This window comes from Giraffa tippelskirchi, chromosome 5 (genome assembly GCF_054371585.1).
Source record: "Giraffa tippelskirchi isolate mGirTip1 chromosome 5, T2T-mGirTip1v1.2.pri, whole genome shotgun sequence".
NCBI classification, from domain to species: domain Eukaryota; kingdom Metazoa; phylum Chordata; class Mammalia; order Artiodactyla; family Giraffidae; genus Giraffa; species Giraffa tippelskirchi.
Window position 1 is genome coordinate 168,025,288 of NC_137279.1, and position 18,277 is coordinate 168,043,564.

At 38.6% G+C, this 18,277-nt stretch overlaps 1 protein-coding gene across 5 annotated transcripts in view; it reads right to left on the bottom strand.

Annotated features, from left to right (window-relative positions):
* Window positions 1-1,972: 1,972 nt before the first annotated feature.
* ZYG11B (zyg-11 family member B, cell cycle regulator) overlaps window positions 1,973-18,277 on the bottom strand; it is a 73,134-nt gene continuing 56,829 nt past the window's right edge. For all 5 annotated transcript variants that reach the window (XM_081485275.1, XM_081485277.1, XM_081485276.1 and 2 more), the window contains 2 exons: window positions 17,622-17,719; window positions 1,973-6,876 (listed from right to left, as the gene is read on the bottom strand). In XM_081485275.1, coding sequence (XP_081341401.1) covers window positions 6,686-6,876; window positions 17,622-17,719 — 289 coding nt within the window. In that variant the 3' untranslated portion in view covers window positions 1,973-6,685. The remainder of the gene's footprint in view (window positions 6,877-17,621; window positions 17,720-18,277) is intronic.

Below are 18,277 nucleotides of genomic sequence, written 5' to 3' on the forward strand. Positions count from 1 at the left end.
CAGTGTCTAAGATTCCACACTCCCAGTGCAGGGGCCCGGGTTCCACCCCTGGTCAGGGAACTAGATCTCACATGCTATAACTGAGAGTCTCCATGCTGCCACTAAAGAACTTGCCTGCCCCAACAAAGATCGAAGATCCCAAGAGAAGGAACTAAGACCCAGCACAGCCAAATAAATAAAAATAAATAAAATATTTTTAAAAACCCTATCACTCTAATACATCTAATCTCATGTTTGTGTATTAGTGAAGCAGTAGTATTTCTAGTGACCATTCATCAACAATTTTATGGCATCTAAACACTCATGCTGCCCTACACCATCAGTAAGGACGGTCAACCTCCACTTCTGACCATTTGGTGCATTCTTTTCTGTACCATTCATTTGATGCTTAATCGCAACTGTCTAAGAGCTAAGCAATCTCATGCAATTATTGAGAGAGAACCATTGGATTGTAAATTTGGAAGTAAGAACTGAAGTGCAGAGTTTGTCACTGACTTGCTGTGTGTTCTGGGCAAGAGCATTAAGACCCTGATTCTGGGAAAGACTGAGGGCAGAAGGGGACGACAGAATGAGATGGTTGGATAGCATCATTGAATGATGATGAGTTCTTGAGCAAACTACAGGATAGAGTGAAGGACAGGAAAGCTTGGTGTGCTGCAGTCCATGGGGTCAAAAAGAATCAGACATGAATTAGCAAAAACAACAATCTTCCCTAAGACTTAGTTTCTTCAATTATAAAATGAGGTTTCTGAAACTCAAGTTACTAAGGACTCTTCCTGGCCATGGGCTTCTTATATTGTTGCAGGAAGGAGGACCTCTTCCAGGGCCCTAGAGTGGGCTCTTGTCTAACACACGGAAAAGAATTGTCCGAGGAGACACACATGCTGACAAAGAAGATTTTATTGGAAAGGGCATCCGGGTGGAGAGCAATAGGGAAAGGGAATCTGGGAGAACCGTTCTGCTACGTAGCTCATAGTCTCGGGTTTTATGGTGATGGAATTAGTTTCCAGGTTGTCTTTGGCCAATCACTCTGAGTCCTTCCTGGTGGCGCACACATTGCTCAGCCAAGATGGATGCCAGTGAGGATTCTGGGAGGTGGTCTGACATGTGGTATCCCCTTTTGACTTTTCCCAAACTCCTCTGGTTGGTGGTGGCTTATTAGTTCCATGTTCCTTACTAGGACCTCCTGTCACAAAATCACTCATGCAAATGGTTACTATGGTGTCTGGCCAGGATGGGCGGTTCCTAACAATACTTTGTTTTTTGGTAACCTCCCTCACTAAATGCACTTAAACAATAATGTCAGTTAATTATCTCAATAGTTGTGTGAATGACTATCAACTCAGATATGCTCTTTAGAAGTGTTCTTTGGCTGTCTGATGGGAGCCCAGTCTTGATTAGGTATAGTTTCTGTGGCTCTACAACAAATACTGTGGAGTGTCTGTGTTATATAATATTTATGTTTATTTACTACTTCCTCTTCTTGACAAAACTATAAGTTCCCTGAAGGACTTATGTATTATATAAGTTCCAACACATGAACAGTACCTGTGTTTGTGTTAATTGCTCAGTCATGCCCTACTCTTTGTGACCTCGTGGACTGTAACCCGCCAGGCTCCTCTGTCGATGGAATTCTTCATGCAAGAATACTGGAGTGGGTAGCCATTCCCTTCTCCAAGGGATCTTCCTGACCCAGGGGTTGAACCCACGTCTCCTGCATTGCAGGCAGATTCTTTATTGTCTGAGCTACCAGTGAAGCCCAAATAGCACCTAGCATGGGAATTTAATGAAATGAATGAATGGAGTTTCAGGTCCTGAAAAAAAAAAAAACCACTGGAAATTTTTGCAGTAAAACCACTGGCCTTTGAGAAAGCCAATTGAGAAAGCAATTGTTATAAATGGATGACCAAGGAATCTGCATTAGGTTTAAATTTTAAAGCAAATGTCCAGAATAAATGTAGACAAGACACACTTTACATAAAATTTGTAACATTTATTTAAGCAAAAAAAAAAAAAAAAAACCTCAAACAAAAATCTATACACACAACATTAATACCTAATGATGTCCTGATTTAAAATTTAGCATGATTCATGTACAGGACACTCCCATTCATCTGGCCACAGTGAGAACAGTACCTTCAGTCCAGATAACTGAGAGACTTTGAAATGTATACATATTTTCCAATGAATTTTTCATATCTTTTGAAAAGAGTTGAACTCTTCCACCAGAATTCAAGCAAAAGATACCTTTTTCCACACTCACAAGTCAGTGAGAATTTGACAGTGGGAATTCTACAAAAGTCAGGGATTTAAAATTTTATTCTTACAGGTTATCTGAGAGTATAAATCTTGACATAACGTCCTCCCATTATTAAATGCTCTCAAGAATTTCTTGCTTTTATGAAGTATGTCACAGCTTTCATTAGCTAAGTAGCTTCTTGCTTCTAAGCTGATTAAAATAAGCTTAAAAGAGCTGAATTTGAACAATTTTCCAAAGTAACTTCAAAGATTAAGCACATATTATTAAGGAATTATTTATTATTTCTCATAATTTGATATATTTGGATTTTCTAAATATTCTTAACAGCCATTCTGTCTAGCTATGCAGTTAGGTTGTGCTCTCCAGCAGAGCTTTGTGCTTCATCCATAAAATGACAAATAGCATTGATTTTCCCATAATTTATTAAAAACATTGGGGGAGGGTAAAAACAGGCAGAGAAAGCTCTTTCTTAGGTTAACATTGAATGTCTTCAGTTAAGATTTGGAAACCAAAGAATGTATAATTAGGAGTGTACATGTCATGCAAAATCTATGAAATACTAAAAAAGATAAAGCAATTACTCATTTTAAGCACACTCAGAAAAATCTTCTATCATACTGCTATTTTCATCACTGGATGAAGCTTGGATTTGCATTATTACTTAAATAGTTTGTGAGTTAACACAAAAAAATGAAAAATGTGTCAAAAACAAAGCAAATGGTAAAGTTCAAATACTCAATATTCAATGCTACAATGGATTTCAGAGGGAAACCATAAGTTTGCAAACCTCTCTGTAAGCTTCCTCAGAACACTACTTGGAAACCCTAGCCATATAAAGTCCCCAAGAAAGTAACATACAGATAAAACTGCCCATATCAGCTGACAGTATGACACTGCCTTTAACTTACACCTTCGGTTTAATACTGTTTATCTCAAGATAAAAGTTGCACAATAACCAAATAATGTAAACATACTATTAGAAGGCAGAAGAAAAGTAGGTTTCAACATATACAGCAAGTTTATTTTCCTGGCTATTCATGAGCTCTTTTTCAACCTTGGGTACTGCTACATAGTGTTTCATAACAGGTGGAGAGCAAGGGGAGGGAGAATGTCAGACATTCTAAAGCACTAAGCCAAACCCAAAAACATGGTTTATTAATTGATTCTACCCTAATTGAGCACACAGTGAAACAAAATATGTTTTCATCAAACTGTGTTCCAAAGATCTAGAAGATGGCCCAATACTATCCTGAGCAATACATAATTTAAAATACAGCCAAATGACCGGGGAGAAAAAGGGCCAACTCAGCAAGATCAACTTCCTAGGCTGGATATTCGGGACCAATGTTTTAAAACATGAATCCTTGATTCTTTGGAAGCTTGCAAACCAAAGATATGAAATTAAATTTCCACAGTTGCCTTGTGAGATTCATCTCCACCTGGGTCATTCACTTAAATTGACTAGTGCCATTAAATAGTATTTCTGTCCAGGAGTGAGAAGCAGCAACATTTAAGGTCAATTCCTGGGTCTGTGAGTCTGATATGATTTTTAAAATTCTCAACTAAGATCAGTAGCCACTGAGTATTTGGCCAGAGAGTAAAGTAACTTATTACTACTTGACTTATGTTTCTTTTCAACTGCAAAAGGACAAAATGATTTTTTTAGAGTATAAAGAGAACAGCAAAACTTACTTGATGGAAAGAATGATATACTTTAATTATTTTTGCTTTAATTTTAGACTGCTCTTGTTTTACTCATTGATAACAACATGCATCATTATGGTCTAAAAAGTCTAATTCCATTTCCTTTAGTAGGTTTAAACCTTGCTGTTTGTGGATTGACGTAGTGATAATTTGCAATATCTGAGCGCACCAATGATTTGAGCAATGAGTAGTCCAACCTTAGTCTAAATTGTGCTTGAAACAGCACCTCTAACCCACTGAAGAGGTAACCCTTGAAGGCACCAAGTTCCATTACATTCTAGTGTACAAATGCAAACAGGAGGCCGAATAGATTCTACCTTAAGAGACAGGCCTCATAATTTACATATGAATGAGTGAAAGTTGCTCAGTCGTGTCCAACTCTTTGCGACCCCATAGACTATAGCCCACCAGGCTGCTCTGTCTGTGGAATTCTTCAGGCAAGAATACAGGAATAGGTTGCCATTTCCTTCTCCAGGGGATCTTCCCGACCCAAGGATCAAACTCGGGTCTCCTGCATTGTAGGCAGATTCTTTACCCTCTGAGCCACCAAGGAAGCCCTCAATTTATATATATATATATACTGAATTGTAGTCAGATTTAAGACCTTATAGACAATTCTGTGCCATAATTAGATACACAATTTTAAGAGTCATCCCAATCACAAAGGCACTAAAATTTTTATCTATCTGGGATGTGCCTAATTATTTTGCTTTTAAGACTCAGAAGTATCTGGCCATTACAAGTGCTCAAAGTAGTAAATTTCAATTTAAATATATTTGAGTCTTCATCTATCAACAAGTTATTCTGAGTAATGAAGGGGTTAATTGTTTTCCATACATTTTTAGCCATATTTGAAACCAATTTATTAAGACAAAAAAACCCTAGGATTAGCCTACAAGGAGCATGTACTTTTGTTTTGAACAGGATACAACAGAAACTTGAAGCCAAACTTCTCAAATAGGCTTTTCCTTAACTACACAAGCCAGAAGACCTGGAAATGGTCCACACAGCTAGCAACTTCTAAGCTATTGTAGGACATCCTATTTTCTACATTTTGCCTTATATATTTAAAATCCAGGAAAAGGGGACATTTTAAAAAGAATTTTCCATTTCCCTTGAAATACTTAACCTGTGAAAATTTATCTTACACCTATAAAAATTCCTTGAGTCAGAATTAACCCACAATTTAAAATGGTTTTTAGTGATTCTAAATACCTATTTTCTTTTAGTTTTTATTTCTGTGAAGGAGTACCAAATAATTCAAGTATGATTATTGTGATAGTGGTATGAAACGTGTATGTCAAAATGTTAACAGCATACTAATAAGCCAGCTCCTTTCTAAATAAAAATGCTTCTGAATGATCACAATGATTTAAATGTACCATTTAAAATCTCTATTGAAAACATTTTGGCCATCTATGAAAAAAATGCAGTTATCTAAGACTGCAGGTTAACCTTATTCACAAACTAAAATTTAAAATGGAAAATAACTCTCTTGGTAACTTGCTGCCTCCCAACTGCCATTATTGATAACTGATGCTTTACTATACTATAACAACTCTCCTAAAGAAAAGACAACTGTCTAAAAAATAACCTATCACAAAATATTTCCTTTTCTGCACTGCAACTAGAATAATTACATTTAACAATCATCTAATTCTTATTTATTTTTGGCAGTGAGATGTGGAAATCTTTCCCCAACATGAAAACATTAAGATACATATATTTTGAAACAAAAGAAAATTAACTTCTTGTGGCAAAATTTACTGTTGTTAATTATTATTTTAAGTGAGCAGGTAACACCATATATGGTCTCTATTCCACCGAACAAAATGACTTTGAAATAGAAAAGAATGGTCAATTTTAGCAAGAGACGATTTTTTCACAACAATATGACATAAAGAGATTCAGACAGTTAATTAATCTCTAACACAGAATGCTGTAATATTTTACACCATGGTAGCTTGGGGAAATATTTCTAGAGAGTAACCTGCAGTCTGTATAGGAAGCAGCAGTCCACGCCCCCAAGAATTAATATGAAGAACAAGCTACTGCTCAATATCTTAGGAGAGGTGGGTTCCAGAAGATTAGCCAGTCCCAGTTTAAAAATACCTCAAGAGCAGGCCTTTTCCCAGTTCCTAACCTCTATTCTCCCTTAGTAGTTTTTAACGTATTTTCTGCCAGCCATCCTGGCACTAGCCAGTAAGTAGCTTTCACAAGGGGAGGACTCAGATTTCCATTCTTTCACACTAAGAAGGACATCTTATAAAAGATACAGAGACAGAGAATAAATGCATTTTATACAGAAGCAGTATAAAATTTACAACTGAAGCAGTGCCAGCAATCAAGTTAACAGCTTATCTGAAGCTGCAAATTGACTGGAAGGGACTTTAAAATCAGAAAAGTCTGGCCTAAGGGTTCGTGCAAACTTCATCATAAAAGTGTAGAATTTTAAGCACAGGTAAGTTCAAACACTGAAAGATGTGGAAATCTTCCTAAAAGGCAATGATGAAGGAAGAGATCCTTCTTGCCTAATAAGTTAAAAATCACAAGACAAATCAGAGACTGTTCACATGGGCGGTACTGTACATTGTCAATCCCATACTCATCTTATGACTCTTATCAGAGAAACCCCCAAAACATCACAGAGGGTAAGCTATTCCAAGTGAACTTATCACAAAAAGAATTTCTGTGACTCAATTATCCAATTACCTATGGCTATCAATTTAGTCTGGCCTGGGACTGCTTTTTACAGGGAGGTGGCCTCCCATGGCGTACAATGTGTTTTTCTAAGCTGTCCAGAATGGCCACAGCAATCTGTTGGACATGGGGATCAGTCTGTTCGTGTTCTTTGATGTTGTATAAATGCTGCAACCCTCCTTCCTCAATCAGCATGCTGCAGTACCTTGAGGCTGAAAGAAAACAGGAGAAAGAGTTTCCTTAAAACACTTAACTCCTTTTTTTGTGGAGCAATTTTTATTTATTCGCTTAAATTTAAACTGTTTTATTACTGCCCATTAACATAAGTTAGAGCTTGATAAATGTATCTGCGATGATGTTACACTACACTACAGGACTCACATATAGGTCATAGATAATACTCATAACATTATATATGTATTATATAATGTATATATAAATCATAATCATAAGATAGGCAGTCCAGAAAAGAAAATTTCTTTGACCCCAAAACATGGGTAAGATAGGTACTTTAATTCATTTCCAACATTTAAAAAAAAAATTTAATGGCAGTCATATTGTATATGTCAACGTTCATTATTTAAAAAAAAAAACTTTTTTGGACTTCCCTGGTGGTCCAGTGGTTGATAATCTGCCTGCCAATGCAGGGGACACAGGTTCTGATCCTTGGTCTAGGAAGATTCCACATGCCCTGAGGCAACGTAGCCCTTGCGCCCTAGAGCCCATGCTCTACAACAATAGAAACCACTGCAATGGAAAGCCTCAGTCAACAGCTCAAGCAGCCCTGCTTGCTTTAACCAGAAAAGGCTGGCATGCAACAAAAGACCCAATGCAGTCTAAATAAATAAAACATTTTTAAAACTTAAAAAAAATTTTTTTTTTGCACACATTCTTTTTTTGAGGGGGTGGAGGTGGGGAGAGGGCTGTGCTATTTGGCTCGTGGGATTTCAGTTCCCCGATCAGGAAATGAAACAGGACCCTTGGTAGTTAAAGTACAGAGTCCTAACCACTGGAATACCAGGGAATTTCCTGTACATGTGCCTTTTAAATTTATTTAGTTTTAGTCATATTTATTAAAGTCTAATTTACATGCAATAAATACATCCAATTTAATCTATAGTTATATGAGGCAGAGGATGAAATGGTTGGATAATGTCACCGACTCATTGGACATGAATTTGAGCAAACTCCCAGGCACGGCGGAGCCTGGTGGGCTGCCGTCTATGGGGTGGCACAGAGTCAGACATGACTTAAGTGACTTAGCAGCAGCAGCAGCAGCAGGAGATAGTGGAAGACAGAGGAGCCTGAAGTGCTGCAGTTCATGGGACTGTAGAGTTGAACACAACTTAGTGACTGAACAAGAACAACAGACTCACTGGTGTAACCACCAACACAATCAGGATATAGAATCTTTTCAACAACAAAAAAAGTTTCCTTGTGAACCTTTGCAGTCAATCTCCCCTTCACCTTTCATATCAAGCAACCCCTGTTCTAATTTCTGCGATGTAGATTTTTGCCTAGAACTTCATATAAATGGACTCATCCAGTATGTAACCTTTTGTGTCTGTCTACTTTTGTTCAACATGATGTTTTTAAGATGTATTCAAGGTGTTACCTGTATGTTGTAGTTCTTTTGCTTTAAGCTGAGAAGTATTCCATTGTATTGAATACACCTCATGTTTTTAATGTTACTGTACTGGACATTTGTTGGATGTTCTCCCCTGACCCCCAGCATTTTGTTACAATGACTAAAAATGCTATAATCATCTATTATTATAAGTTTTTTGTGAACTTTTCATTTCATTCATCTTGAGGAAACACTGAAAATGCTGGGCAAATGCTAAATGTATGTTTAACTTTATAAGAAATCACCAAATTGTTTTCTGAAATGACAATATGATTTTTCAATCTCATCATCAATGAATGAGACAGTTGTTTCATCAACACATGCCACTGTCCATCTTTTTGATCATAGGCAGCCTTCCTAGCAGGTATAAAGTGGTATCTCATTGTAGTTTTAATTGATATTTTTCTAACAATGTTGAACTGCTTTTAATCTTATTGGCCATTTATATATTTTTCTAAAGACATGTCTTTTCAGATCTTTGCCAATTTTTAAACTGGGTCATCTTTTAAAAGTTTTATGTGTTTATACATATGTAAATGCAGTTTTTATACTTAGGCCAATAACCCATTTTTTAGTTAATTTTCATATATGGCATGAGGTAAGCATTCAAGTTCCTTCTTTAACACATGTCTACTCAGTTTTCTCAGCACCATTGGTTGAAAAACCTGTTCTTTCCCCACTGAATTGTTATGGCACCCTTGTCAAGAATCATTTGGCCATAGATGAATGGGTTTAGTTTTGGACTCTCAATTCTATTGCATTGATCTATACATATATCCTTATGATGTTGAGCATCTTTTCATGCGTGTGTATTTGCCATCTGTAAATCTTTTTTTAAAAAAATATTTCTTTATTATCTATGAGGCTGCGTCAGGTCTTAGTTGTAGCACGTGTGATCTTCACTGTGTCATGTAGGATCTATTGCTGCAGTGCACGGATCTCCAGTTGTGCCACGCAGGCTTCAGTAGTTGCGGCACACAGGCTAGTTGCTCTGTGGCATGGAGGCTCTTCCTTTCCCAACCAGGGATCGAACCTGCATCCTCTGCATTGCAAAGCAGATTCTTAACCACAGGACACCAGGGAAGTCCCCCTGTCATCTGTAAATCTTTGGTGAAGAGACTATTCAACTCTTTTGTCCATTCATCTGTTTTTTTTACTCATTTTGTTTTCTTATCATAAGTTTTCAGAGCACATGATATATTTTGAACACAAGCACTTTATCAGACATATGACTTGAAAACATTTTACCCAATACAGTGGAGGTGACAAATAAATTCAAGGGATTAGGCTAACACAGTACTGTCATAGCAAACACCCTCTTCCATCAACACAAGAGACAACTCTACACATGGACATCACCAGACAGTCAATACTGAAATCAGATTTATTATATTCTTTGTAGCCAAAGATGGAGAAGCTCTATGCAGTCAGCAAAAACAAGACCTGGAGCTGACCATGGCTCAGATCATCAGATTCTTATTGTAGATTTCAGGCTTAAATTGAAGAAAGTAGGGAAAACTACTAGGCCATTCAGGTATGACCTAAATCAAATCCATTACGATTATACAGTAGAGGAGAAGAATAGATTCAAGGCATTAGATCTGGTAGACAGAGTACCCAGAGAACTGTAGATGGAGATTCATAACATTGTACAGGAGGTGGTGACCAAAACCATCCCAAAGAAAGAGAAATGCAAGAAGGCAAAGTGGTTGTCTGAGGAGGCCTCACAGATAGCTGAGAAAAGAAAAGAAGTGAGAGGAAAAGGAGTAAGGGAAAGATAAACCCAACTGAATGCAGAGTTCCACAGAACAGCAAGGAGAAATAAGAGTCTTCTGTAAATGAATAGTGCAAAGAAGTAAGAGGAAAACAACAGAATGGGAAAGACTAGAGATCTCTTCAAGAAAATTGGAAATACTAGGGAACACTTCATGCAAAGATGGGCAAAATAAAGGACAAAAACAGCAAGGACCTAAGAGAAGCACAAGAGATTAAGAAGAGGTAGCAAGAATACAAGAAGAACTATACATAAAAGGTCTTAATGACCAGAATAAACATGATGGTATGGTCACTCACTTAGAGCCAGACATCCTGGAATGTGAAGTCGAGTAGGCCTTAGGAAGTATTACTACGAACAAAGCTAGTGGAGGTGATGGAATTCCAGCTGAGCTATTTCAAATCCTAAAAGATGATGCTGTTAAAAGTGCTGCACTCAATATGTCAGCAAATTTGAAAAACTCAGCGGTGGCCACAGGACTGGAAAAAGTCAGTTTTCATTCCAAACCCAAAGAAAGGCAATGCCAAAGAATGTTCAAACTACTGTACAACTGCATTCATTTCACATGATAGCAAGGTAATGCTCAAAATCCTTCAAGCTAGGCTTCATTAGTACGTGAATCGAGAACTTTCAGATGTACAAGCTGGATTTATTTAGAAGAGGCAGAAGAACCAGAGATCAAATTGCTAACATCCTTTGAATCACAGAAAAAGCAAGGGACTTTGAGAAAAACATCTACTTCTGCTTCACTGACTGCACTAAAGCCAGACTATGCGGATCACAATCACCTTACCTGCCTCCTGAGAAACCTGTATGCTGGTCAAGAAGCAACAGTTAGAACCGGACATGGAACAACGGATTGGTTCAAAATGGGGCAAGGAGTACATCAAGGCTGAATACTGTTACCCTGCTATTTAACTTATATGCAGAGTACATCATGTGAAATGCCGGGCTGCATGAATGACAAGCTGGAATAAAGACTGTCAAGAGAAATACCAACAACTTCAGATATACAGATGATACCACTCTAATGGTAGAAAGCAAAGAGGAACTAAAGAGCCTCTTGACGAAGGTGAAAGAGGAGAGTGAAAAAGCTGGCTTAAAACTCAACATTCAAAAAACAAAGATCATGGCATCCAGCCCTATCACTTCATGGCAAACAGATGGGGAAAAAGTAGAAACTGATAGATTTTCTTTTTGTGGGCTCCAAAATCACTGCAGACCGTGTCTGCAGCCATGAAATTAAAAGACTCTTGCTCCTTGTAAGAAAAGCTATGACAAACCTAGACAGCATATTAAAAAGCAGAGACATCACCTTGCTGACAAAGGTCCGTATAGTCAGAGCTATGGTTACTAAAGGTTAAAGTTACCAATGGCATTTAGAAATGGATCCAAACCTGACCAGCAATTGTTTTATCTAATCAAGACAAAGACTGACAAAAGGCCAGGATTCCTTGGCTTGACTCCTTACTGGGGACTTAAAGAATTTTGCACTAAGAGTGAGTAATTTAGTCAAGAAGTAGAGAAGTTACCAAAACCCACTGGTGAAGCCCTGATGTGGGCTACAATTAGACTGAGAGAAAATAAAAATGTAAGGATTGATAGGATTATGAAAGTTGGAATGTTTAAACAGACTTTCTATAGAAGTTGTGCCTCTTCTACCTGAATATTTTATGGAAATGAGGATTATGTCTGGCTGGGGAATGCTCTCCTACTTAGTACTGTAAGATTAAAATCTGTGGATGAAGTCCTAATGGAGGCTACAGTTAGGAATATAAGGATTAACAGAACTACGGTAAAAGTTTGTAGGAGAACTGGTATGTGAAGTGGTTACATTTCTTTTATCTGACTGTATTATGAGGATGAACATTTTACTGACTGGGGAATGTTTTCCCTACCTAACATCATAAAACAGAAGGCATATATCCTTCTTTCAAGCAGTTAATTAGATACGCTAAATGGGGAGTAAGACTGCCCTAGCCAATGCAGTGTGGAACAGAAGCTGGAGTGCTAGTAGGGACAAATTCTCTGTGTGATAGTCCTATGTGAAGGACAGACTAGGGGTCATGGCAAAAGCCTGTGAGCGTACCAGAGATGACTACTGGGACTTTGGACTAAGAATTTTCATTTAAGGGCATTTTCTACCTTGCTATTTGACATTAATTGAAGCTACCCTTATGACTGAAGGACAAACAATGATCTTCAAACCTGAAAGAGCCACAATGTTTTCGAGCGACGTCAGAGAAACACTCTAACGGGAATGACCATGCCCAGAAGAGTTAAATAATACAATAGAATCGGCTTACATAGGGTCATGCTACCTGGAGAATGTAAGGAGGGAATACTCATGAGAAGGGAGCCTCTTTCTCACTAGTACTGACTTTGGAACCGCACAAGCAGCTGACAGATTCTATTGTCACTTGGACAGTGGCACATAAGCAGTTCTCCACTAACCAACAAAGAGCTGCCCGGTTTGTGGACAGCAACTCCAAGGTAAATAGACGACATTCTGTTTGGAAGGTCATCACTCTGACTGAAAAAGGTAAAATCCAAAACACCTCTGTAGAATGAACTGCAAGGATCCTTTTCTTGCAGCAAGGGATCCTGGGAAAAGGGATCCTTTTCCCAGCAAGGATAGAAAAGTTGAATAGTAGTAAAAATCCCTGCTTTCATGGGCAGTGGCCAATGGTCTGCCTTTCTGCATCTATAGAGATGATTAGGTTGCTTTCCTTTCCTGGTCTGGTAATAGGAAGAAACATATTGATTTTCAAATTTTAAGCCAACTTTGCATTCTTGGAGTAACCTCCCTTTTATACACTGTTAGGTTCTGTTTGTTAATATTTTTAAAAAAGAGTATCTTCATCTATGCTCATGAGATATACTGTTTAGTAATTTTCTTTTCTTATGTCTTTGCCTGGTATTTATATCAGGATACTTCTGGTGTTCATTTTCCTTTTTTTTTTTTAAACCAGCTTTCTTTGCGTTTGGATATTCTCTATTGTTTTGTGTTCAATTTCACTGACCTTTTTTCTTCTGTGTATCTACTCTCACGCTCACTCAGATATGTTTCATGTTCAATTTTTATTTATTTTTTATACTTCACTTTCCCTCGTCTTAGTATTCATATTTTCTTTAAAATCTTGAATCATATCTATAAAAACTGTTTTTAATTTTCCCCTGCTAATTCCATCATCACTATCATTTCTATCAACTATCTGATTTTTCTCCTGGTTATAGATCATATTTTTCTCCTTCGTCTTTCATCTAGCAACCCATCATATAACTAAACATATTGTTGAGTGTAGACTTTGTTGTCTTTTTTAAAAGAGTGTTTAGTTTTTCTCTGGCAGACAGTTTTTACAGAGCAGCTTGATCATTTCAAGACTTGTTTTCTAAGCTTTGTAGGGTTGCCTTAGAGAAGCCTTTAATTTAGGGCTAATCTCTTCTGGCATCTGCAGTGAAAGCCCTAGGTATTATGTTCTTTCCACTGTTTGGAATTCAAATATTTTCCAACCCTGTGTAAGCTCATGTTCAGTTAGCAGCTCTTTGGTATTTGGCCTCAAGGAGTCTCACCCTAGGCATGTACAGCTTATTATTAAGCCTAAGACTCAAGAAACTCCTATGAAGATTTCTGGAGTTCTTTCTAGATGTAACTGCATTGTTCTGCCCCCAAATTTCAGGCACCTCAGTCTTGCTGTACGCTGATTTTTGTCTCCTCCATCCAGTGAAATTGCTGAGCTGTACTTGATTCCCCTATGCTGCTCCAGTAAATGCCTCCAGGAAGAAAGGCAGGGAGTCTGTAGAGCTTGTTCTATGCCTGACTCTCAGCACACAGTGTGATCTGATGGCAAACAGCAGGGCCGCTGGAACTGCAGCCAGGCCTGCCTCCCCACCCACCTCCCCAAGCCTCCCCAACCCCCTTCCACCCCCCAAAGGCCCACAGCAGTCCAGTCACCCTGCCTGTGCCCTGCTGGAGAGACCCTCAAATGTAGGCACAGTGGAGGCAGGTCTCTGAGAGGGGAATTCCAGAGTCTGAGGGTGGTGCTGCGTGTGGGCTGGGGCAGGCCACATCAGTGTGTGGTTATCTACTTCAGCACACGTCCCTGTGTATGTATGCAGGCCCATTCACATGTCTTTGTATATGAGGGGTGAGTTGCCCACCAAGGGTAGACTCAGGGTTGCCAAAACAGAGGCCTCTCCCAGTTTGGGGTGGTCCAGCATCTCTTCACCTTGGGGACCCTGATTATAATCCTGAGAGGGCTCTGCCACCACCCCCTCAGGCTGCCCTCTCCTAATCAATGTACCAGCCTTCATCCCTGGACCCACTGAAATCTTCCCTAAAGGTGTCTGTGCCTGGCATGACATTTAGGGCAGCCCTGCCCATGCCCACAGGGTCAAGTGGAGACTGGCCCTATGGCAGAGGTAATGAGGGGTCCTGGCCTCCCAGACTCCCCATACTGGCCACTGTGGCCATCTTCAATACCACCTCCCTGGACACACTCTTATTCAAGAAACAACTACTTTCGTCCTCTCCTGCAACAGCCCTCCCTGCCTGCCCTGTGTCCATCTCTTCCAGGAGGTAGAAGGCTGTCTGCTCTGCTCTGTGGTCAGGGGAGACGTTTCTTTCGGCAAAGAAACGGGCTTTCTTTGGGCTTTGGGCAAATCTGTGTTGACTAGAAAAGGCTGGCTTCCTCTCGTGGATCTGTGATTCTTACAGCAAGCCAGCTTCCTTCTTTCCCTGGGCCACTAGGAACGCCCCCCGCCCCCGCCAAGCTGTGGCTGTTCTCCCCTGCCTCCGTGTTCCAGTCTCCACCATGCTCCTCAGGCCCCTGGAGGAAGCACGGCTAAGAAGAACCAGGGGACAAAGCCCTCTCATTTGTTCCCTCCTTTCAAGGATCAGGATCCTTTGCAATCTTTTGTCTAAAGTCTAGAACAAACTGTTTCAAATTTCCCCCACATTTTCCTATTGTTTATGGCTGGTGAGCTACTCTGGTACTAGTTACTCTGTCCTGACCCAGAACATAAGTTTCTGTTCATATACTTTTCTGTCAAGTCTTCTTCACTTATAATTCCACTGTCTGGATGTTTCAACATTATTTTACATTCCCCTATTGCTGGACCTCTAGGCTACCTAGAATTACTTGCTATTATAAATGATGCAATGAATATCTCTGTAAAAACAAGCATTTGAGTATAATTTTTAAGTTAAAAGGTAGACTACCTAAATGTTCATCAATAAGGATGTAGCTAGGTAAATTTAATAAATTTATAGCCACATGTTATGGGTTAAACTTATCTCCCTCAAAAAATAGGTTAAAGTCCTAACAACCCCTAATGCCCGGTACTTCAGAATGAGACCTTATGTGGAAACAGGGGTGTGGCTGATGTAATTAGTGAAGTTATGTGAGACCACTGGGGTGGGCCCTAATCCACTATGACTGATGTTCTTATGGAAAGGGGAGATCTGGACACAGAAACAGACACACACACACAGAAGACAATGATCTGAAGACACACGGAGCAGCAAACACCAGCAGCTGGAAGAGGCAAGGAAGGTTCTCCCCTGGAGCTGTCAAGAGAAAGCATGGCCCTACTCACACCTTCGACTTCTAAGCCTCCAGAGCAGAGTGACACATTAAAATGTCACTGTTAAAATGTTCCTGTTATTTTAAGCCACCTATTTTTGGTACTTAGTTACATTTGCCTTAGGAAACTAATACACCATAAAATAAAGATTAAGTGATTATTGTAAATCATGTTGCCAAAAATTTCCCAAAATATGGGAACATGCTCATTATAATGTGTGAAACAGGTACTATTATTATTTACATTTAACAAATGTGGAAACTGAAGTCTAGATTTAATAATTTGCTCAAGATGGCATACATGGTAAGTGGTGGAACATGATTTGAATCCAGGTGTTAATAGTCTTGTGTGCTCTTAATCACTATGCTACACTAACTCTTAATTTTTAAAAGCTACAAGCTTTTTAATGCATTAAAACTTTTTAGTGCAAACTGAGAAGTAAATTCCATTTAAATATAAACAGGGAAGCAAGAAAGCAGGAACCTGAACTACCTGAGTTGGAGATAAAATAATCTAACAATCTCCAAATTACAGTGCATTATAGAATAAATTCTTTCAGGGTACTCATTTCACAGAGCAAACCTGAAAAAACACCAACACCTAAGAGTAGTCACAAAAATGGTACCTTTTAAATGAAAATGCATTATTATTTATTTATTACATTTTATTTTCTCCTATGAGTCTGTGAAAAGTAATGAGGAAAGAAGCCAAGAGATTAGAGGCTGGGTATGAAATGGAATAGACTGCTAAAAAAAAAAATACTGAGAGTTCTCGGAACCTAAAGGTACAGAGAAAGGAAAAAAAAAAAATTATAGCAGAGGTAGTTTAGTGTAGCTAATGAGGCAGTCTTATGTTTATGAATGAACAACTCTGCTCCAGGAATTTAAGAGGAGGAGGCAGAAAAGTTTCCAGGTGGAGGTTTAGGTGGGTACAAGGTGGTTTTCTCTGTAACTTCTCATTCCCTAAACCATCTTCCTCTATCCACCTGACAAAGAAGAACTTTTATTGAGTTTTCTTTTTGTGATATGTGTTCATCAAAGAATCCAACAAGAAAGAATATAACACAACAGTACTGCTATTTGCTAAAAAACTATTGTTAAAAAAACGACGCTCACATTCTTCTATAAGGCCGTTTATAACACAGCCCCTATTAAGGCTCTATAAAAGAAATTTAATTTGTAGTTAATTGTGCAGAAGAGCTTTATACCCCTTTGAGGATATATAATGTTCTTCCCTCTTATATATAGAAAGAGAACCATGTAGCTGATTACTTGCAGCCCAGTCACAGAGAGTATATCAATTACAATGAATGGCCTACATATCTAAATTCTATCTTCCCTCTATCTTTTAATTTTTTTCAAATTTATACTTTACTATTAAGGTATATTTATGTCTTCTTTCAGAGAAGGCAATGGCACCCCACTCCAGTACTCTTGCCTGGAAAATCCCATGGACGGAGGAGCCTGGTAGGCTACAGTCCATGGGGTCGCTAAGTCGGACACGACTGAGCGACTTCACTTTCACTTTTCCCTTTCATGCACTGGAGAAGGAAATGGCAACCCACTCCAGTGTTCTTGCCTGGAGAATCCCAGGGACGGCGGAGCCTGGTGGGCTGCCGTCTATGGGGTCGCACAGAGTCGGACACGACTGAAGCGACTTAGCAGCAGCAGCAGCAGCAGCAGCATGTCTTCTTTTTAATATTTCAAATCACCTATGGAATGAGTTTATATTAATAAATACTGACAGAGTTACATCACATCACAGCCTTCAGAAAAGAATCATAAAAAAAAAAAGAATGATATGAAACCTGATTTAAATACTTTACTTCTCCACACACTATGAGTGCTGGCAGCAATGTCCTAAACACTGAATATACATATCGTTTTAATTTGATAGCTTCTTTTTTTCCCAGAACAATATAGCTGAAGAACAAGAATTACATTCAAACACAGTTCTCTTTTGGTACATACGATTCTTGCTGCAGACATGTTGCATGGCCCAAACTGCCCATAGCTGGACTCCAGGTGTTGTGAAACAGCCAAGTAATGGGAAAAATGGATTAAAGGACCTAAAAGTTCAAAAGAAAAGAATAAAAGTTACATCCTATACTTTGTGTCATTTTCTAAAGCAATGATTCCTGAGCTTTTCACTCCAGAAATTTCATCCTACTATTTTTAAACTAATATAAATGACCCTCTATAGAACATCGTTCCTTTGTCTTAGCCATCTGATAAAGGATTATATTCAAACAAAAATCTTGGTGCAGAAGACAGAAGGTGATCAGAACAATGTACTTTTTCTCAAAAGCACCTTTTGGTCTTAAAGATACACGTTCTGAAGAACAGCAGACATTGGTTTGGAAACTTACATAAGAAGTTAGTTGATAACTAACCAATAGAACACCATGAAGGAGGTCCAGAATTTAGCCTATTTCTACTAGTCTTCTGCCCCAAAATGTGTAGAACATATTGGAATAAAAAGTACTGGCAGCATCAGCATTTATAAAGTAGACAACAAAATAAACTGTAATGATAATATTTACGCAGCAATCTGGAATACTTCAGGTATATTAGTAACTTATCTATCAAATCACTTGTCATAAATAAAGTTAGAATCCAGTATGCAC